Source organism: Pistacia vera, unplaced genomic scaffold (assembly GCF_008641045.1).
Source record: "Pistacia vera cultivar Batoury unplaced genomic scaffold, PisVer_v2 Contig940, whole genome shotgun sequence".
NCBI classification, from domain to species: domain Eukaryota; kingdom Viridiplantae; phylum Streptophyta; class Magnoliopsida; order Sapindales; family Anacardiaceae; genus Pistacia; species Pistacia vera.
The window spans coordinates 527,625-551,575 of NW_022196824.1; the positions used below are offsets into that span (position 1 = coordinate 527,625).

A 23,951-nucleotide genomic window follows, 5' to 3' on the forward strand; every position below is an offset into this window, starting at 1 on the left:
TGGAGGTTTATAATCCACATAGGCTTAATACTTTGTAATAAGATATTTAAAAATTTCCAATAAACACAGGATATTAGTTGGTAGACAAATTAACAAACAATAAATATTAATAATTAAATAAATTAATTTTTAATATTTAAAATTAAATAATTTTTGTTTAATCTAGCTTAATGATAAATTTCGAATGCACTAACAATATACATAATTTTGCCTAATCCAATGTCACATCAAATATAATATTATTATTTATAGTTCAATTTTATATTATTTAACTAATTCAATTCAATTTAGATGAACCTAAATATCAATATAGTATAACATAACAAATGTAATATTAGTGGTGGGATAACATTATCACAAATAATCTAGTATAACATAACAAATGTGATATTAATGATCACGAATAATATTATCATAAATAATGCTGTAGAATCGAATTGATAATCGTATACCTATCCACAATATCCCATTCAATTTAACCGCCTGGGCTATCTACGATGGATTGTATTAACAATTTTGCTATTAATTGCTGTAAGATAGTATAGGGGAATGCCCTTGTGTTTTTGTTACAGTAATGATACCGGACCACTTGAGAGTTTCTTTCATTTCATTTTTTTTTTTCTGAAAAAAATTCCTGGACTGTTAGTTTTAGTCGTTAACGTTACAGGAATAAACTGAAGAATGACCCTATTGCCCTACATTATCATGTTAATACCATAATCACCCCAATTAATGATGGAATGAGACAAAGAAGAAAACAAGCCGTTATAAAGCAGATTAGAACGATGAACATCGGTGCAAGAGGCGTGTAACCACCGCCTATAGTTATTCTCCGTCAGTTAATTTTCCCGCTCTGGGTTGAACCTCGCTCTGTCAATTAGGGCATGAAAACAAAATTTCTGATTGTGTCTCGAGAATCATTTCACATTTTATGCCATGGCAAATCTCCTTAACTAATCAGTCCATAATGTTTTTAACGAATATAATCCACCGCAAGCTATCTTCTCTCTTGCAGCCATGGCTGCAAGGTGAGCCAGAGCTGGAGCTGAAATTAGGGTTCATAAAATCTCACGCGATTTTGAAGAATCTTACTCTTAACTCTCAGTGTATCAATCAATTGCTAGACGAAGAGTCGTCTAATAGCTTATTCGTCAAAGAAGTCAAAGTCGAACAATTGATACTTAGCTTCTCGCATTGGTTTTCCACTGCATTCTCCTTCGAAATTCGAGGCGTTCATGTCACACTCTCAGCTAGGTAAATTCACTGTCGCTACACGCATTTGTGCTGGACTAGTGTTTCAGTTTTCTCTAACGCACTTTATTTTGTGTTTTTTTATGATTGTTCATTGAAGAGAAATTAAAGAGGAAAGATTGAGAAAGGATCGGAAATCGAGTAATTTGCTTTCAGAGGACGTTAAAAAAAGTCTTTCTGCTATTGATCCTGAGGTAAACCTGTCTTGTCTTGTTTTTGTTTTAAGTCAGCGGCCGACATTTTATTATTGGTTTAATTCTAAATTCTATGGAGGTTGAGTGATTAAAATCAGCCTTGACATTGACCTCAGGTCGTTGGTGAACCAGCTAATGTTAAATAGTTTTTGTTCAATTAGAGTGATACGTATTGCAAGCATACTGCGTTATATCCAAGTCTTGTATTCTAAACTGATGACTCTAATTTTGAGCTGCACATCATAGACCATATAATCACATAATTCACATATACCCCAAAAACAATGTCACTTCACTTGGCAAATAAAATTTGGGATGCAAATTGGAATACATTATCATTATTCTTATTTTAGTTCTTATTGTTTTTTAATAAAGGGCTAACTACAAATGTACTACTGTAGGCATTGATAAATAAGTTTGTTAAGAAGACATCGAATCCAACTAAAACATGGTTTTACTATAAAATTTTAGAAAGAAAAAACCGTAAACAGAAACCGAATGAAGTTTAATGAATAATCCACTTGTTCTTTACTTCACTTTCCATATAAATTTGGATATTGCTTATTTTATAGGCGCCTTCTAACTTTTATAAAAAAATAAACAAATGAATAGGGAAAACAAAATTCATGTGGTACTTCATTAGTTTGTTGGTGAGGCTCAGCTCCATAAGGTGACATATTCTACCAAAATTTAGTACAGTCAATCAATTGTTCTATTCACTCACTTAAGCATGTGAAATCTTGCATACTAATTTGATCATTTATGCTTGGCCATATCGATGAGGCTTTTTAATTTTTTCAGGGTAGTGCTCTGCATGATGTCTTGGAAAGGATCATGAACATCAGTCCTTCGAGAAATAAGATTAGAACTCATATTTTAAATCTTATTCTCAATCATTGCCATCTACAGATTCTTAGCATTAGGCTGCAATTGCAACTCCCTGTTGTTGATGATTCATTTGCATATATCTTGGTAGTAAAAGAGCTTAATGCAGAATCTCAATATTTTCAGCAAGGATGCCTTCTGAGAGGATTAGTTGGTGCTGTTTTTCGACCTCTGAAAGAGATTTATTTTGTTATCAATGGCAGATGTTTTGAGATTGGGTATAAGAGGAATGATCATACAAACACTGTTTGTTCTTCAAATGAGCTGATCACTTCTATTACATTGGATGAACTTCAGCTTGTAGATTTGCATATTCGCGTTCCAGAATTAAGTCTTTTGTTTTGTCCCGTTGATCTCAATGCTTTTGTGTATCTTGGTAACCTAACTTCAAAAGAGTCAAAGCATGCTAGAAATGGTAGATTACTATGGAAGCTAGCTTCAAGAAAGATTGGCCTTGTGACTTCAGCTCCCAGTTTGTCATTGCATAATTTAGTTAGTCTTGTTAGTCTATGGCTACGTTATGTGAACACCTATGAGGATTTACTATTCCTACTAGGATATTCTGCTGATAACTTACTAAAAAGATCTGCTGTGAAGATGTCCCAAGATAAAATGTTTATAGCTTCTGTTAAAGACAGTTGGGAGGTGATTTCTCATATTGAGAAAGAGCTGCCTCCTGAAGCCATTGCACAGGCAAGGCGTATAGCCCGGTACAAGGCTGTGTCAAATGTTCAACATGCTGAAGATAGTTACAGAGAGTCCTTTGTCATCAAACACTTAAAAGATTTCTGTAAGATCCTTCCACTACTAGCATGTATATGGAAAGTTATGTACAAAATATTCCATCTAATTGTACATTTTTTATTTTTATTTAGATTTCCGATTCAAGAGTCTAATGTGAATCGAAGAATTGTTTCTGAGCATTCTTGTCCACATTATTGCTTCATTCTAAACCTTGAAAATGTTACCTTAACTGTCTATCCAGAAAATTTAGTGGACCCTGTTAATGAAAGAGTAGAATCACAAACTGGGATTTCAAGTTCAGATTTCCTTTCCTTCTGTCTTTCAGTTGATAGTCTGATATTAATGTACATAGAAGACATCTCTGAAAAGTCTATGTCTGTTTCCTGTGGGCAACTGAAGGTTACATCATCAACTTTTATCAGAGCCCCTATCAGGAAAAGCAGTTCAAAGAATTTGAATTTTATTGCTTCCGAGAAAGGACATCGAAAAGGAAGAGTCAGTAATGTCAAAAGTATTTTATGGGTTGAGCCTGCACAAATGTTTCTCCGTTCAGAAACTAATAAAAGCAGTTCAGCTGTTCATTCTGAAGGTGCATTTGACCCAGTTTTGGAAAAATTTCTGGGAGAAATGTGGATGAACTGGAAAAGATTTTGCATGAAATTTGAAGACAATGAAATTGAATATTCTGATAATCCGTGGCTTCTCTGTGAGATAAAATGCTTTTTGACTTATCCAGACCTTAAGAGTCCAGATTCTGGGTTTTGGAAATGCAACTTGACCGTGGGAAAGTTAAATTTAGCTTTAGGAGATTCATCGATACTATCTATGGCTCTTCTTCTTCGGCAGATACAGCATGCTTTGTGTTGGACTGAGGGCAATGGGAGGTCAAAGAAACTTTCAGGGTCTCCCCCAACGGTTACTGATCGAATTGGGATCAATTGCAATGGTATATATGAGAACTATGCTAGTGGAATTAAGATGGGCTTGCTTAGAATCCTTCCGGAGAAACATATTCAAATTGGAGTACTCATAGCAGGTCCTCACATCCAAATATCATCAGGGAAGGTTGGGTTTCATGACTGAAATGAAGACATGAATCATTTGAAGGGTTTTCACCTTGAATTTGATGTCCACAACATTGAAATTGTTGTCCGGCCAACCACAAAATCAGATTTGTCATCATTTACCAGATTTCCAGGATCTGATGATGCAGAATCGGAGTGCATCAGATTGCAGGAACCTCAGCTGATTGATATACCTAAATCAGATGATGAAAAGTATGCATCTGAAGGGTGGATTTCACTTTGTGCTTACCTTAGAGTTAATGGTTTGAATGCTTACTTGGTTGACTCAGTGGAAAAACAACAGAATCAAATTTTGTTATTGAAGCCAATAACTTTCCAATTATCATCCTTCAGGTAGAGTCTTTTTGCCTTATGATTTCCCTTAAACATTTTTTCCATCTTATATGTGTGTGTGTTTTTCTTGAATTGATTATGTTTAGCTACGTAAGGAAGTTGGTTTTTTCAGCCCTTGCTCCCTAACCCAGCTCAGAAGGAAAAGTAAAAACTAGGGATCTGTAATTTGTATTTAAAGGTTTCATAATTGTTCTTTCTTTATTTAGATTAAAATGTTTTGTATTGTTATTTTTTCTTTCCTGCTATCCTTACTTCTTTCCCTTAAACTTTACTTGTTTGGACAAGATACTTCAATCTTATTTTTTGACAATTTATTAGGTTTTCCAATGTGGTGGTGCAGTGTAATTTCCTTTCACATGAATTACACATATGAATCCTTTCTCTTATAAAGTTTCAGTTTGTCCTATCTTCCCATTCTTTTGCAGTATGCAATTCATCTGGATTTATGTTTTTTTCTAGATACTTCTAATATTGCCATTTTAACCTTTCTCATTTGTGAAAAATCTTGGTGATCTTGAGAGTTGCGGATTGGTGAAGAGAGACATTTTTGTGTTATTATTGACAAACTGTCTATCTTGTCTTTACTCTTGATAATTAAACGGATTATATCTCTATTGCAGGGAGTATGTTCATTCATTAACCACAACTGTTATTGCCGTCACTGTAGCTTTGTGTGGAATGGCAACAGGTTTCACTATAATGTCATTCACGGATGAGTTGTATGTTTTCCTTCAGGTGATTCCTTATTGTGGCCAAATTAGATTTGAGAATGTTTTTGTTAATATTCTTGGTCTTTAATAAATGACATAGTTATTCTAGAGTCTTCAGTATACTCTTTTCAGTGTTTTCATACTCATACTTCATGTGCATTTATGTATTAGTCGAACTTTGTTTTCTTCTTTTGTTTTGAGATAAGTTCCACTCTCCCATAATGTCAAAGTAATTCTTATTGACCTGATTGGTCTGCACATTACATGTTTTATGGTTTAGCCCACCCTTGGTGGGCATATATGCCAGTCCTTCTAATAAAGTCATTTGTCACCCCTATTCCTCTCTTGGGTGTTCAGTGGTTTGGTTGATGGTAACTTTATGATTAGTGATTGACGCCTATGACTATGTTTTCCATTTCTATAGAAAAGATTTCAAGCTATGTGCTAATTGTTCTTCTGGAATTAGAAACAAATTTATGGAAGGTTAAATCTAGATAAATAATTGAAGTCAATCATTAACCTAACAAGCATTTTACCATTCTTGTGAAACTGAAATTACTGTAATTGCTGCTAAAAAGTTCTTTGAAAAACTGTGAAGGTATGCTCAACTTCTTTACCTACACAAAATTGCTTTGGTGGTTTGAGAATCTTTGTACAAAATAGTTGGCACTTTAATTTCTGAAGACAGTAAAGATTCACAAATTGCCAATTTTGTGAGTGATCTCTGCATGCTAAAACTTGCTCGTTCTAGGTGCTTTTCCCTTGGGGGAAAGAAGTGGCGCTTGGGCTCCATTTGTTAACTGATCTTGAGTAAATAAAAAATTTAGTATAACTGTGCCATGGGTGCTTCTGTGTAAAACTAAAAGAGAAACATGGAGAGGGGGAGAGATAGAAGATTAGACTAGATGCTAGGGTTTCTATTTTCATCAATAACCTCTAAAAGTATTACATCAACGCTTATAGATTTCAGATTGTTGTCCTTTTCTTTTCCTCTCTTTGTGAGAACTTAGAATCCTTGTATAATCATAATTTTTTGAATTGATACATACATACCTAAACAATATTCTTTTCCCAGGTGGTTGTAGGCTCATTCACTGCTGCATCATATGCTTTGAATAGCTTTGATTCTGTTGTATATGTTCCCGTTCAAGAATTTATAGGGCAAGATATGGTTCCCTTGGAATACAAGAACAAGGAAAATACTGGAAACTCAGCACCCTTGATATGTACGAGCACTCTGATTTCACTTAATGGAACCTTTAAGCTCAAGTCAAGTGACTTATTTTTTCATAATTCTAGGATGAGCAATAAGGTGAGTTATATGAAAAAATTGGATGCTTCAAATCGCAAAAGGTCGGTAGATGATTTTCTTGATTATGGATTTTGGATTTCTGTTCATCAAACATGTATTGACATATCTTGTGAAGAAGGGAAAATGGAAGTTTTCTTTGACTTGTCAGGAGTTAAGTCTCTCATGGTCAGATATGAGGATCATATCGGAAAAAGTTTTGATCACTTGGTACTTGGAAAATTGCTGCTACAGCCACATAATTACTTGCATGAACTCTCTCTTTCTAATTGCATATTTACATTATTGTTGAGTCACCCTCATGATGCCTCATCTTCGGGTACTGTGAGAGATGCAATTGGTCGTTCTAGCTCGGTGAATAATTTTTTGCTTTCTGTGGAGAATTCCCCTTTAAAAGGTGAGTATGAAAAATCAATTATTTGGTCTAGTCGTTTTGTTCAGAAGTTGGGATTTGCTCCAAATACCTTCACACCAGCTCCAAGTCACTGGATACTCATAAACATTGCATTTGGTGAGGTTTTCATGACAAGTTGCTCGGTAAAGAATGGTCTAGTTGGAACCCATCAAATTAATAAGCTTCTGTCTTCACTTTCTGTGGGGGGAGAATTTCAGACAGTCTCTTGGACAATCCAGGTGATAATATTCTGCATTAGACAAAGTAATATTCTCCTTTATCGGTTTTGGCTTTACTTGCAGTTAAATTTTGAAGCTTGGTTGTTTAAATTGTCTAAATGCTTATATATGATTAAATATATGTGAAATTTCTTTCATATGAATTCTGATTTCCCACATTCTTTCAATGGGAGTGACTGTGTTGCTTCTGGCAGGGTGGTCTTCTTTTTCTTGAAATAACTGCTTTGCAGATGTTTGTTCGCTGCTTTTCTTCATACGTTGATCAGATTGCAAATCTTTTATCTATCTTACAATCATCTGCTGAACATATTCAAAACACTGAAGATGTTGTGGATATGACTGGACCATGTGTGGATTATATTGAGGAATCTGCCCGAGGAACACTCCTGACATCTCAAAGAGCCAAAAGAGAACTGCTGGAAGCTTTTGCTGTAGACTTGTCTCAATTTTCTGTTGTTATTGTAATCAAAGATGAATCTGGTATATATATTTCTTCCTTAGTCCTCCATTCTAGTTATCCTCAATGAATTTAGATAATTGATCCTGTTATGCAGGGTGTGTTCGGGAACTTGTGCTTGAGATTGATGCTCATGTGGAACTAGGGATGACAAACTTGCAAAAGAAGTTCAAATTTGAGCTTTCCCGCTTATCAATCCTTTCTCAATTCCTTCAAGAAGGTGTGGAAAATGAAATTCAAATTCCCCATTTCTCTTCTGTCACATCAAATGAGTTGTCATTTGGTTCCATCGTTGGAGTAGGCACTGTAACAGCTCAGTATAATGATGGGAATCGTTCATGTGATGCTGCAAGTTGTTCAAAGGGTCCTGTCTTCGAGAATGAATTTGCCATGGAGAGTTGTGCTTCTCAAGTCTTCCACTTAAGTCATCAAAACCATATCTTGAAACACTTGGGTGCTTTTATATTAACTGAGAAGGTTGAGAATAATTGGGTCGGGAGTGGTTCCATTTCGGGCTTTGATATGACAATTTCTCTGTCTGAATTGCAGGTGAAATGTTTTTAGTTGCCTTTTTTTAAATATTTTATTATTATTATTATTAAGATTGTAAGTGCCTGAATTTGTATGTGAACTTCTCATTCTGCTGAGCTTTGATTAATACCATTGTAGAAGCATATGTTTACCTTGTTTCTAGCTAAGGGGCCTGCATGGTATCATGATTCTAACATGATATTTTACATCAGATGACTCTTTCCATAATTTCATCCTTCTCTGAGGTATTCAGTGGAAAAATGTCTAGTGAAACGACAAAGAGGCTCCATTCCAATAACCAAGAAACCGACAACAGTTTGAAAACTGTGGTTCCAGATGGTACTCTGATATCTCTACAGGTTAAAAATCTCTTTCATTCAATTTTTTTGGAACTTGAACTAAATGTAACTCATGATTTTCTATAGGAGCCATTGTTGCAATTCAAGATGTTTGCCAACATACATACTTTGCAGTTGAAGATGGAGAAAATAAGTATACTCTAGTGGGTGCACTTCATTATTCTCTTGTTGGAGAAAGGGCTCTTTTCAGGGTAAGAAATTCAGATTGCATTGGTTTTCCATCAAATATAAGGACTTTGGTAATTAGAAGTTATTTTTTACTTTGTATTTTTGTGTTCTGAGTTGCTGTTACATAGAGGCTCAATTTTCTAGAGGCTTTGTGCTTCAATTGTGAGTTTTTAGACTTAATTTGCTTGACTAGTTTGGTGGCATTATCTGATATTTAGTTTGGTGAAGCAAAGATAGAATTTAGAAAATATATCAATTTGACTACATCAAATATGCTGCTCTCATAGTACAGCTTGAGGCATAGTTTTGAGGTTATCCATCTACATGTGGGAAGCTGTTTAAGGTTTTGAATATATTTAGCCCTGTGAATCAATGAGCATTTTCCAGAATCCTTGTTCTATGGAGGGTCTTAGTACAAAAGAAGTATAACCCTATAAATGTGGAACAAATAAATTTGCCTAATTAGAAGAAAAAAATTGTCGAATTAGTTGACTTCCCATTTTAAGAGGATTTTTTGAATTCCCAACATCATCATGTCGTAGTCTTTAGAAGATATTTATGAATTACCTATACTGTCAACAATTCATTTACCATCCACTATCCAGCTTTTATGTGGGTTATTTCTTGTTGGACTTCAGATCTTTCTTGATTGTTTACTCAATTACCTCTTCTCAAACTTATGTGTAGGTCAAGTACCAAAACCAAGGGAGATGGAAGTCATCAGTTTCATGGTTCTCTTTGATATCATTGTATGCTAAGAATGATTCAGGGAAACCATTGCGATTAAATTATCGTTCTGGGTCATGTTTTGTTGACATTTGCAGCACTGATGACAGCAAATGGGCACTTTGGAGAGCTTTATCTTGTGAGTCTGAGAGTTACAATGGTGATTTGGACTGGGAAGCCCGCAATCAATTGGTTAAAGATACCTTTTACCTTGTGAACAAGAAGAATGATTGTGCTGTTGCTTTCATTGATGGTGTGCCAGAGTTTGTTAGGAAGCCAGGAAATCCTTTCAAGTTTAAACTGTTCGATCACCTTTCTGTGGCTCGTGACTCTTTAGTGTCAGATAGTTATTCTCCAGGTGCCTCTGGAACTAATCTGTATCATATTGAACATGATGATGAAGGGAGGAATTCTGGGAAGAGTGGAGGTCTTCCTTGTATTGATATTACAGTTGACAAGGTTGCTCTGACAATCGTCCATGAGCTTTTAGATACAAAGGACAGGCTTCCACTACTTTGTGGTTGCATTAGTGATACCCAACTTACTGTACAAATTCTACCTACTAAAGCCAGGGTTATAAGCACATCAAGGGCTTTGCTATCTTACTTCGATGCCCAAAGAAGTTTATGGTTAGTACCTATTTCCAAACTCAAATTGAGAGTAAACTAATTCTATATTATTGTTACTAGCCTTTTGTTTGAAATTTATTTCCCATTCAAACAACCATTTTTTTTTTTGTTTGAATTTGTAGGAGAGATCTTGTTTGCCCAGTTGAAATATGTGTTTACTATCGTTCTAGTTCCCAAATTCAGGGTTCAGAAATTTTTTCACATAAAATGCCTCTTCATATATATTGCAGAACCGAGGTCAGAATTTTGTTAGTCAGATTGTATTTTCTTTCAACTCTTTTTACCTTTGCTATTGCCTTAGCAATTTGTTTTGTGATATTTACAGGTCAATATATTTCTAACTGAGCTTTCATTGGACATTCTTCTGTTTGTTATTGGAAAATTAAATCTGGCTGGTCCTTATTTAATCAGAAGCTCTCGAATTTTTACCAACTGTTGCAAGGTTTGCCACTCAATTATGTTCTCTCTTCCCACCACCATCTCTCTATGTGTGCGTGTGTGTATTGTGGGTTGGTTTTTCTGGGTTCTTAAAAATAATAATATTATTGATACATCTAATATAACCCTTAAATTTTGAGATGATATTGGATTTATTCTTATTTTCTTTTGTATTTAATGTCTGATTATATCGAAGCTTCGGTAGTTTGGATTGGTGTCCTACTGTTCTGTCTCTATCTTCATTCTCTTTCATTTTATAGTTTTTATTTTATATTCTTGACTCTAACTTTGCAAATTTGTATCCACGGCAGGTGGAGAATCAGTCAGGTTTAAACCTTCAATGTCTCTTTTACAATCAGCAAAGTGTGACAGTAGGTAGAAAACAGTCTGCTTCCATTTTCTTAAGGTACCTCTCTGAATTACATAGATCATAATTCCCCTCCGATAAATATTTCTTTGTTGAAGTCTGCTATGCTGTCAACCTGATAGTTTGAAAATAGGCAGAAAATAGTCTGCTTTCATCTGGTCTTCTCTACCGTATGCTCTCTTTGGTTTTGGAAATGTATGTATGTGTGAATATCATATCTAGGCAGACATATATATAGTTTAAAGGCTTATGAAATGATAGGATTTTCAGAAGAAAAATTGTGTTTAATACTTAATGGGTACTAGTACTTACCATAAATGGACATGGTTATTTAAAAAAACATATGTTATTGCAGATAATTAATTTACTTGTTGCTTTGAAAGTCATTTGAGCACAGACATAGGCATGCATATATGTCTGCATGACCCTCATTCTTGACGTTTTCTAATTTTTTTGGTAGAATTGATTGATCTTGACTAATACCTATTTTTAAGGCACTCAACTTTAGCAAATCAGCCTCCAGATATTTCGTCGGTTGTTTCAATCCAACTTTCTCTTCCTGGATCTTTTACAACTTCTTCGATTAATCTTTCACTTTTAGAAGCTCAGTCATTTGCTTGGAGAACTAGAATACTGTCAGCCCAAGGTACGTAAATTTTGTCTTTCTTTTGCAACATAATTAGTGACCTTTGCCTAGTTGATGTTAGTTTTTAAGAAGCTTTTCAGAAATACAATGTGAGAATCATTTGGATCTTTCCAGTCAGCCATAAAATATTGGAAATAGACGTATTGTCATGAATTCATATTTTATTGGTCTTTGGTCCTATCAGTTGTAAGTCTAAAACTGCTGCCTATGCTGTGGCTATACCTGTTTGTCACATGTGGATTTAGCCATAGACTTCAAGTTGAGCTACAGCTATTGAAAACACAAAGAGCCAACTCTTAATACATGCTTCTGGCACAGAATCCTGGATAATATATAAGTCGCCTCTGGAACCATATTCAATGATTTCTCTAGTTACATTGGATAGGAATGATCATGATAAACCACCTTGAATCTCATTCTTCTTTATTACTTTTACTTCTCAATCAATCAGCTACCTTTTGCATGCAATTATTTTGAGTGCCACAGATGAAAATCAAAATCAAGCTCCTTTAGTTATAAATTATTTTTTTCTTCTGTTATTGAACAGATTCAAGAACTTACCCCGGGCCATTTGTTGTGGTAGACATTTCAAGGAAATCTGAGGTACTTGCTCAAACCACTTGCCCCTTACTTTCAGCCTAGTTCACTACTTGCTGCATTTCAATTTTGATTTTTTCGCCTTTCTTTAATCTGGTGCAAACTTATAGGATGGTCTGTCAATTGTGGTTTGTCCTCTAATAAGAATACATAATGAAACGGGATTCTCTATGGAGCTACGTTTTCGACGAACTCAAGAACAGGAAGATCAGTTTGCATCTGTTTTGCTAAAGCCAGGAGAAACTATTGATGATTCCATGGCAATGTTTGATGCAATCAATTTCTCTGGTGGATTAAAGAAGGCATTGATGTCTTTAAGTGTTGGTATGCGTTGGTACTCCAATGTTTAAGTTATATCTAAATTCTGCAATAATTTATCTGTTACGTTTATTTTGCACCATGAATAAATCTTTATCTTCTCTACCTATTCTTTGTCTTCTGACTCTGTAATAAATATACTTGTCATGTTCGAAGCACAGTTTAAGAGTGGCTGTGGCAAGAATTTTTGGTTGGAGTATTTTTTGTGTGCCTGCACATCTGCATGTTCCTTCTCTCCCTATTTTCTGTCTTCTGCATGTTTAAGTTTGATTTCACTACACAAAAAGAAATTTTGATGAAAATAGTTTTTGTTTGGTTAATTAATCTTTCCCTGTCCCACTTGAAGGCCAAAAAAGAAAAATCAGGATGTGCACATTTTCTCTTCTTTCTTAATTCTTGTTACTTCTGTTTTTCTTCTGAAACTTTTGTGTTTGGAAATAATTTGTAGGAAACTTCTTATTCTCTTTTAGACCTGAAAATCTAGATGGCCTGATGAACTCAAAGAGTTCACTTTCAGTGGAATGGTCAGATGAGCTCAAAGGTGGAAAGGCTGTTCATCTCTCTGGAATATTTGATAAATTAAGCTATGAAGTCCGAAAGGCTTTATCTGTTGAATCAGAGAAACATTCCTTTAGCACTGCACATTGTGCTCTCAAATCAGATGATGTGCATGTTTCAAACATGCATTTTCTAATTCAAAGTGTCAGAAGAGACGTGCCTATTATAGATCCTGATAAGTCTAGCGATGGGTTTGAGAATATAAATTTGCCTACTGCATTACAAGAGCAGAAGGAAGTTTTTCTTCTACCTACCATGCAGGTGTCCAATCTATTGCACTTGGAGATACAAGTGCTTTTGACTGAGACTGGTAAAGAGCAGAAAATGAACTCGAATAATTATTTTTGTATCATACCACGGACTTATATTCCATTCTTTTGCAGAGTTGTCTTCCATTACTAGCTCTGAAAACATTGGGAAGCAGGCAACTATACCATGTGGATCAACAGCTGATTTTTATGTTAATCCTGCCATAATGTACTTCACTGTTACTTTAACTGCTTTTAAATCAAGCTGCAAACCAGTAAACAGCAGTGATTGGGTAAAGAAGTTACTTAAGCATAAGAATGATGTGCGTTGTTTTGACATTGATCTGGATTTTGGTGGTGGAAAGTATTTTGCTTCCTTAAGATTGTCTCGTGGGCAGAGAGGCATATTAGAGGTTGTTACTCAATGTCCGTGGATAATTTATAATATTCATTTGATATATTTCTTGTCGTTTACAGGTTTATGGTCAATGCACATTTTATAACCCTTGCAAGTCATATAGTTGGCAAGCTAAACAGCTTATGTTTTTACAGGCTGCTATTTTTACAGCCCACACCATTAAGAATGAAACTGATGTTTCACTATTTCTCTATGCTCCTAATCAGAAGCCTTTATCAAGGTAGTCACTGAATGAACTGATGAATGGTTAATGAACTCTTTCTGAATTGATGAATTGTCTGTCCTTGTCAATACTTCATTGTTATGAATGTTTGCAGGAATGAGGTTGAGAAATTTGGTTCCAGCATTCCTCCTGAGTTGGGATTATTTTTGCCACCTAAGTTAACTGCATCATGGCTTTTAAGGTGAGATTAATTGGATGACCGGACTATATTAATGCATAAAGTTTATGCTCTTCCTGTATGATGCTTAAAATTGCTTGATGTTTGCCAGATCCCACAAAGTGAAGTTCAAATTGTTTGAAGATCATTCATCTGAGGTACTGTTAGACTTGGATGCTTTATCAGGTCTTACAGAGATAAACTTGGAAGTAGAGGAAGGATCTGGAGTCAAGCATATTAGCAGATTCGGAGTGTCTATGGGACCGTATTCAGGTAAAGTGGTTGTTCCATCACAAACCACATCTATTGTTCCGAGACATGTTGTTGTTAATGAGACACAGCAAACTATCATTGTTCGACAGTGTTATTTGCAGGTTCGCTCTCAATGCTTCAGTTATTTACTTGTCACTTTTTTTAACTTTTCAGGTACATTCTTATGGCATTTCCTTAATTCCCACCTTTTTTTTTTTTTTTTTTTTTTTTTGTGGAAAGGATGACATGGCAGGGATGCTTCACGTCAATAGTAAACAGAGAACAACATTACAGTTGCGTGATGGAGTTAACAGGAAGAGAGAATTCAGTTTATTTGAGAATATTATTGGAAAACACAGAAATGATAATGATAAATCAATGATGTTTATCCAGTTTCGACTGACTGAATCTGAATTGGGTTGGTCGGGGCCATTATGCATCTCTTCACTGGGACGCTTTTACCTAAAATTTAGAAAACAATCTAGTCAAGTGACAGAACCAGACAGCAATGTAACAGAATTTGCTACTATTCATGTGGCAGAAGAAGGCTCTACTCTTGTTGTGCACTTTCACAGACCACCAATTTTCAATCTACCATATCGGATCGAGAACCGCTTGCAGGGTTCATCTATTACTTACTATCAAAAGGTTCTGTCGTTGTCCCATTTCCCTCATATTTCAAATGTTAAGTTGATGTGGAATGGAACTAATTATGCATGTCTTAATTGTCTTTCAACTATTGTTGGAGCGTTTCCAGGATTCTTCAGAGGCAGAGGTTCTTGGATCTGGACGCAGTGTTGACTATGTCTGGGATGATTTGACTCTTCCTCATAAGTTGATTGTTCTGATCAATGGTAATCAATGGCCTTGTTACTTTATTATCTTTTATTCATAATATGTGTTAATGTTTCTGATATTTCACAAATGACATTTTGGAACTCAGACATTGAAATTTGAAAAACATGGATTCTACAAATTTAGTGGCCTCATTATAGTTTTAGATTTATTGTGTCCTTTAACCTGTGAAGATAGTCCTCTATCAATTTCTTCATTAAAATATGGCATGCATGTGAAACCATCTTTTGGATGTTTGATATAGCATTGTTACCGAGCATTCCTTCTTAAAAGGTTAGCTTGACCTGAGCACAATTTCTTAGACACATTTAAGAATTTAGCTTCCAGGTGGACTGTGGTATTTTAGTGGGCAATAATGAGCTACATTGTCAGCTCCAGGTAGGGATGGGCACGGGCCGCGTGGACCCCTGTCTCCGCCCCGACCCGAAAGCCCAAGGGGATTCCCCGATCCCAGTCCGAAGCTTGTTCGGAGAATTCGGGGAATCCCGAAAAAAGCCTGTTCCCCAAACTAATCCCAATTCCCGTTGGGGGTTTTTTGTATCCTTAGTTTTATTATCTTTTCTCCAAATTATATACCAACAAAAAAAAAAAAAAATTAAATATATAATATAAATATTAACCTAGACCTATCATCAAAAAAGAATTAAATCTATAATGTACATATTAATATAAAAACCATCATACTAATATCAATGTATAATGTCAAATGTATACCATATTAATGTATAATGTATAATGTCAATGTATACATATATATGTATAATATATATGTCAATGTGTAACTTTTGTTTATATCATTAACATATTATGTATAATATATATATTTATATATATATATATATATATATATATATATTACAAATATTTATAATGATTTATTATATTTAATCTAGTTTATTTATTACCTATTTGTTATAGTTTCATAAAATACTTACACAATTATAATTTGTCATCGTATATGTATAATTGATTTTTAAAATTAAAATTATTATATTTATATTATTATATGTATATGTAATAATGATATTACTATATATAATGTATAATGTCAAATGTATACCATATAAATGTATAATTATAATGTCAAATGTATACCATATGTAATGTATATATATAATGTCGAATGTATAACTTTTATTTCATAACATTAACATATATGTATATATATATATTACAAATATTTATAATGATTTATTATATTTAATCTAGTTTTATTTATTACCTATTTGTATAAGTTTTATAAAATACTTACACAATTATTTTGTCATTGTATAATGCATGATTAATTTTTAATTATTAAAATTAATATTGATATATATATATATATAATATATGGGCCGGGGAATTCAGGGCCGGGGCGGGTCGGGGCAAAACCTATCTCGGCCCGGCCCGTCCCCGAATTCCGGGGCCAATCTTGGGCCCGATCCCACCAAAGCCCAAACGATTCGGGAAAAATCCACCTCGTTTGGGCCGGGGTGCCGGGCTGTGTGCCCATCCCTAGCTCCAGGTGTCATGTTTACTACTACATTTTTCCTCTTTACATTTCAGTTGGCCTAGGGGAGAGCTATACTTGCCTTAAACGTTGGTCCCCAATATATCGTGATGTCATGTTATGGTTGGTCTTTTGTTTTTGTATCTGCACACTCGGATGTTTTCAAATGAAGACAAAAATCTAGGAGTATATATTTTTTTCCTTTGCTTTTAATTTATGCATGTTTCAACCAGGTTAACATGGGCCTGTCGAAAAGAATTTTGTTCTGCTGTTGCAATGTTTTCTGTGATCATTCCTATGCCAATGTCGTGTCCAACATGGTTGTTTCACAATTTCTAAGGTCCATTTAAATGGCTATGATTTCTCTAATCAGATAGCATACATAGCTTGCAATTTTTCGGTTGTGGGCATGCTAAAAGGCTATGAATTAATTAGTTATGTTGATTTCAATTGTAGATACACATACATTACGTGAAATTAACTTGGACAAGGTGCGGCCATGGAAACCTTTTTACAAACTTAAGCAACATAGAGGATTGGCATCTCATTTACTTTTGGGCAAAAAATTGGGAGACCAGAGAGCTAGTTTTGGTGAATTAAATGGAATAGAGATGGTAAAGGTGGGATATGAAATATGTGCAGATGGTCCTACACGGGTTTTACGGATATGCGAGTTTTCAGATGGCCATAGAGGTGACAGAATATTTAAGTTCTGTGCTAAGATTCAGCTAAGAATATCCCATTTTGCGATCCACTTGCTTGAACATCGAAAGCAGGTTTGTGTTAATTATACTATATTTTTTCAAGTAAACCTATCTCTCACTTTTTAATTTAATGTTCTTACTTCCTTGTTTAGTGTTGTTACATTACCATTTGACCTAAAAAAGGTTGATGCTTAAGTTTATAAATAAGGATCTAGCAATAGTATTTCAGTTCTAACACATTTGATCATGAACTGAAATAACTAGGGCTTCAACTAGCAACAAATGTAACTATCATTTATACAATAGTGGGGTTTGAACACAAAATTACTTGTTGAACATAACTTTGATATCATGTTAAGTAATTATCTGTACTAAAACCTTGAGCTTAAGTTTATAAGAGCCTAGCAATAATATTTAAGTTCTGACAAGCTTCATTAAGCTTGCAAATCTACTATATTTTGCCTGTCAAAAGATTTCTGATTGGGGTAATCATTAGTCTTGTTTCTTTTTATAGCTTAAGTGATTGTGAATTTTTACCATATGAAAATTTTACCAATAAGGATAAATGGTGTATCTGTTTCATCTGATTTACTATTACCTCCAGTTCTTCTTATATACACTCTTCTTTTCATTCTTTTAAACTGTTTGATGTGATTCTATGAATGATAATGAGCTGTAAAGTAGTTGTCTAATGATATTTATTGTCAATCATACGACTATGTCATCACTGAATAAGCAAAATCCTCTAAACTCAGTTTAGCATATTAGTTATAAGCTTATGTTTCCACCTTGGAGTTAAAGAAAGTTACTACTAATAGAAGTGAGTTCTGTTGGTACAATTGACCTAGTACTCATTACTTGGGAAGGAGTGATTTCAAATAATATGAGACCTGGAAACCATGGACAACATTAAACTAATCTTTTGATCTGATTTACAATTTTTTGAAGGATTTAGATGAGGGTGATGCAACATTTTATACACCCATTGTGGTTGCGAGGCTTGCGAATGTCAATCTGGATTCTATTTTTACTGATAGGCAGAAATATAACCAGATTTGTGTGCAGGTAATAATTTTCCAATGTCAACTGATCTCTATAGTAATGCTTGAGGCAAATAATTCTATTTAATCCTGATAGTGCCTCAATTTTCAAATCAATGCAGTCATTGAATGTGGAACACAAGTGGGTCGGAGCTCCTTTTGCTGCAATGCTTCGGAGACATGGATTGCATAATAGTGATTCAAATGATTGTGTTCTCAAAATTGTGTGTGTCCTGCTTTCAACAGGCTCCAGTGTTCAACAAGTTAAATACTCATCAATTGTTCTGCAGGTAGAATCAGGAAGTCCCACACCAGATTTTCCTTTCTTTTCTTTATTTATTTCTTTAGTGTTGTTTGATTACAATACTTGTGGTTGACTGTTAGAAGAATTAATAATATTGCTCGGTTTTATGGTATGCAGAAATGCATGCATTGGTTATGTAGCCTAAATTTTGTAACCTCTTCATGTGCAGCCTGTTGATTTGAACCTTGATGAGGAGACATTGATGAGAATTGTCTCTTTTTGGAGAACATCAGTTGCTGACTCAAATACTGAGAGTCGGCAGTTTTACTTTGATCATTTTGAGATTCACCCAATAAAGGTTTGAAGCATTTTCTCTGTCCTCTCTTGACTATGATATTTAGTTGGAATCTGGCTTTATCTTTTTGTTTCTATGTATTTATAGATCATTGCTAACTTTCTTCCTGGGGACTCTTACTCAAGTTACAACTCAGCTCAGGAGACTCTAAGGTCATTACTGCATAGTGTAGTAAAGGTGGGACAAAATCTCTCTAAATATGTATGAGACTTGGGTTTTTTTGTCCTTAGATGTGAGAAATATATCTGTTCCATTGAGCGTGAGTTGATTTTTCACTTGTAGGTTCCCTCCATAAAAAATATGGTTGTAGAGCTGAATGGTGTCCTGGTTACTCATGCTTTGATTACGGCACGTGAATTATTTAGTAAATGTGCAAAACATTATTTATGGTAATCCAATTTATGTATTCTATTCTGTTTGATCCATTTAGCTTATTAAGTTGTGCCTAAAATTTGATATAATTATCAGGTATGTCATGAGGTCGATCTATATTGCTAAAGGAAGCCCACTGCTTCCTCCGGCTTTCTCTTCCATTTTTGATGACTTGGCTTCATCCTCTTTAGATGTCTTCTTTGACCCTTCCCATGGATTGATGAATCTTCCAGGTTTCACATTAGGTAATTGTTTTGCATGGTTCTCTCTCTCCATCTATCTGTCTATATGTATCGCTATAGCTTTCAGAAGTAAATTACATGAGCCTTCTAAACATTAGCAATTGGCATTGATCCTGTAATTTGTGTTTCTTATGGAGCCTTCTAAAATTGGTTTCTGTTCTGGCCTTTGAAAGCAGGTACCTTCAAATTCATTAGTAAATGTATTTATGGCAAAGAGTTCTCAGGGACAAAACGCTACTTTGGTGATCTAGGAAAAACTGTGAGTCTAATATCAGTTTTTTATATGATTGGTATTGCACCCACCAAAACTATTAACAGAATGGATGGCCTTGCAGTTGAGAACAGCTGGATCTAATGTACTCTTTGCTGCTGTCACTGAAATATCAGACTCTGTCCTGAAGGGTGCAGAAACAAGTGGTTTTGATGGATTGGTACAAATCAACCTCTCATTTTGAACTAGTGCATATTATAATTTTCCTGCATTAATTTTGCACTTAAGAATTTGAGAGATTACTAATGTTGATGTTTTGGCTGATATTTATAATAAAGGTAAGTGGTTTTCACCAAGGACTACTGAAATTGGCAATGGAGCCATCATTGTTGGGGACTGCTTTGATGGGAGGCGGCCCAGACCGAAAGATCAAGCTGGATCGAACTCCTGGGGTTGATGAGGTAACAAATGTTATGCATGCAAGTTAAAAGACATAACAGAAAGAATAAACTAAAAGGACAGCAAAGTGTCTGAACATAATTGTCAGTCTAGCTAAGAAAAGTAGAGAGCAGGGATGAGCCCAGAAATATAATCTGGGGTAGTCCTTTCATAAATCAAGATTATAGATATTTGTAAGGAGCTGTGTAACCCTACCTGTTTGAATTGACAAAATGATAATAGCAGTTAAAAGCAATAATTTATTGACACTGATAATAACAGTTAAAAGCAATAAGTTATTGACACTGATATATGCATGTTACCTGTAGAGTTGAAGTAAAGACAGGGATTGTTGAGTATATCATTGAAAAGCATATGCTATTATATCTTGCAACATAATCAGCCGCCCAGATTCTTTTAATCAGCTTATGCATTTGAGATATTGTATAGATATGGCTGTAGCTTTCAGAATGAGATTTAATTTAATATTTGTATTTATGAAATCACTCACTAACTAGTCACTTGAAAATTTTCAGTTATATATTGAAGGATACCTGCAGGCTATGTTGGATACGATGTATAGACAAGAATATCTTAGAGTCAGAGTTATTGACAATCAGGTAATTGATGAGGAAGAAATGGGAATAATATCCAGCTTGTGCTCAAAGAATGCTATTTGTGGAGAGGAATAATTTTCAGTTGGCTTTTAATCTTGATACATGAAACTCATCGTGATATCTGAAGACTCCATAGTAGGTTTTTATCATAATTGTTTGGAAGTCGCATAAATCCTTGGACTTGATCAAAATCTAGTTTAATGTTAGACAGGTTTCTGAATTCCGATTAGGAAAACCTTGGGGTTTTATATGTGGACCGAAGTAGGGTAGAAGTGCTCTTATCATTTTAATTTATTCATGTAGGTTTTCCTCAAAAACCTTCCTCCAAACAATACCCTCATAGATGAGATCATGGATCGTGTGAAGGGATTCCTTGAGAGCAAAGCATTGTTGAAGGGAGATCCTTCAAGAACTTCGCAACCCTTACGGCATCTCCGAGGAGAGAGTGTAAGTATTCTCAATTCAATCTGCCTCTTTGTAATTTCTTTCTTTTATCTGTTTCATGGGTTCACATGTAAATCTGAAATAGCATTTTCGTCCATTTATGTTTGCATGAATATTTCCAAGGTAAATCTAATGGCTTCAACCTGATGCTTATGTCTGATCAAACTTTTCAAAGTAATATTTTACCAAAGGTTTCAACGTTTGACAAACAAACTTCATTCAACCGAAATATTGATGTAAAAGGAATAACCTATTACCGTGGTTTGGCACCCACTTGTTTGTTCATGTGATTTACTGGTTATTAAGTGTCAACGTGTGAGTCTGCCAAGTGTCAATCTGTTTGGCTTCCCATAGGTCTCTGAAAGGAAGATATGTTTTGAGATGTCGAATGACTGCTGTTAATTTTACCTTTCAAATTCACTACCTATATCAATGATACAAACAGGAATGGAAAATAGGACCTACGGTGTTGACATTGTGCGAACACCTCTTTGTGAGCTTTGCAATTCGGATGCTAAGAAGGCAGGCTGATAAGCTTATCACCAGCATCAAGTGGAAAAAAGGGAGCAAGGCTGACAATCGTAAAGCAGTTGTCCCTGCGCAACAATCGGCAGAAGAGGAGCATAATATGAAGTTCATTTGGAAATGGGGTATTGGGAAATTTGTGTTTTCAGGCATTATAGCGTATATGGATGGGAGGCTATGCCGTGGTATCCCTAATCCTGTAGCACGACGTATCGTTGGTGGCTTTCTGTTGAGTTTTCTTGACAGAAGTGAGAATGAGTGAACCTTTTTTCTTGTATCTGTGTCCTCTTTTTTTGTATACGGTTCGAGACACAGATGAGCTTAGGTTGGATGGACTCGTATAAATGTGTGTATTAGGAAATTTTGGTGCATTAAAACTGCAGTTTATGTTTTGTATAGATTTATTGTACATGGAATATATCTAGCATAGATCGTTATGTTTTAAAATAAATTTTTTAACTTATATATTTGTTTTTCTAAATAAATTTTTAGATAAATATTTGCTAAATAAAATTTAATTAACTTTATCGTAAAAGTCACGTGATAAACATGCAATGAAGAGTTGAAGACCATTTGGTATGCTACATTGTTTTAAAACCCGAATCGGAGGGTAACCCGTTTTGCTGTCTGAGTTACGGGTCAACTGGTCCAACCAATTGGATTGATGATGTCAGCGATAATTTTATTTTTAAAAAATTATATATTATCTTTTAAATTTTAATATGTAACAAAAATTCTCCTAAAAAAGTTTAAATTAGTCCCTAAAATTTGTATTTATTTCACAAATACCCCAAAAAAAGTACCAATTAATCTTTAAACTTTTGACATATCTCCAAAACACTCCTATAAAATTACAAGTAACCCTTATAATTTTAAAATATTATAAAAACTCCCTAAGACCTGAACCAGACCGGAGAAGCTGCCAGGTCCCGGTTTGACGGACAGGTCCAGTCCGGTTTTTAAAATAGAGGTATGCTATTATATTGTATTAAGAGTTAATGACTTTTTCCTATCCAAATAATGGTTTAACGACACATTTTCACTCACAGACTTTTAAATATTATTTTACTATCCAAATTTATATTTTGATAGTGAATAAACAGTAAACTCGATCCAAGTTGTTAGGACTTTTGAAGAGGAGAGGCAAATGAGTCTTTTGATAATAGGAGATTGGATTTTAGTGGTTGGGATTTATTGGAATTTGATTTGAAAGGGGCGGTTGTATAAATCCTAATCACTCAATTGTCGGCGATTGGTGAGGTCTACAAGAGTAGGGTTTGAGAAGTTTTGGTGAATGATGATTAAGAAAGAGAATGGTGGTGATGTGGGGTCGCAACGATGCCGTAATCAGAAACAGAATATCAATTTGGGTAGTAAAATGGTATTTTAAAAATCTATGGATGGAAAGTGTCATTAAGCTATTATTTGGGTGAAAAACAGTCATTTAGGGGGTGTTTGTTAAGCTTATAAGCTGGTCAAACTATCTTATAAGCTCTAAAATTAAGCTGACATGTTTGTTTATAACTTTTTTGAGCTTATAAGCAAAAAAAAATATATATATATATATATATATATTTTTTTTTTTTTGCTTATAAGCAGAGAGTTTGACCAAGTATATTACCACATTATCCTTATTTAATTTTAAAATTTCATAGTATACCCTTGTTTAATATAATACCCTTTTTGATCATTTTATAATAAAATATATTTATAAGCCACATTTTACCAAACACGTCAACTACTTATCAGTCACTTATAAGTACTTTAATTAAACACGTAATTACTTAAAATTTCAAATACTATTTTCATAAGCTCAGACAACAACAATTAAGTGTTTGTATTAGTTAAGTACGTAAGAAAGTTTCACCAACATTTGATGGTATTATTGAATATTACGTGATGCTCTTACATTTTAAAATGTTACAAATGAAGATGCCCTCACAGGCAGTGACCTACATGAAATCAAATCAAATGATCTAACAATGCGTGCATATCTTATGTGTAGAAACAATGAGTTTGATAGGTGGATTGAGACTGAAGGAAAGAAAACCTTATCAAGATTCATCATTTAATACGCCCCCAGTTTACAGCCTAGAAAACGGAAAAACAGCCCATGGTTTCTCTTGTCACTTTGGAACTCGCAACCGATATCATTTTCAAACCAACTGCACCTGCT

The 23,951-nt window shown here is 34.6% G+C and overlaps 1 protein-coding gene across 1 annotated transcript; it reads left to right on the top strand.

The window, feature by feature from the left end:
- Positions 1-861: 861 nt before the first annotated feature.
- LOC116120630 lies at positions 862-22,206 on the top strand. Its single transcript, XM_031406591.1, is given in 36 exon segments — positions 862-1,254; positions 1,352-1,445; positions 2,247-4,492; positions 5,113-5,227; positions 6,278-7,144; positions 7,339-7,624; positions 7,699-8,150; positions 8,345-8,471; positions 8,558-8,682; positions 9,347-10,014; positions 10,137-10,251; positions 10,340-10,456; positions 10,764-10,858; positions 11,314-11,465; positions 12,013-12,068; positions 12,173-12,386; positions 12,829-13,248; positions 13,322-13,599; positions 13,739-13,824; positions 13,922-14,008; positions 14,097-14,358; positions 14,477-14,884; positions 14,994-15,090; positions 17,040-17,359; positions 18,236-18,352; positions 18,450-18,617; positions 18,801-18,929; positions 19,014-19,103; positions 19,209-19,315; positions 19,395-19,543; positions 19,717-19,799; positions 19,876-19,971; positions 20,090-20,212; positions 20,726-20,809; positions 21,110-21,253; positions 21,696-22,206. Coding segments are annotated over 36 exon segments (9,606 nt in total). The 5' UTR covers positions 862-967; the 3' UTR covers positions 22,038-22,206.
- Positions 22,207-23,951: the final 1,745 nt, after the last annotated feature.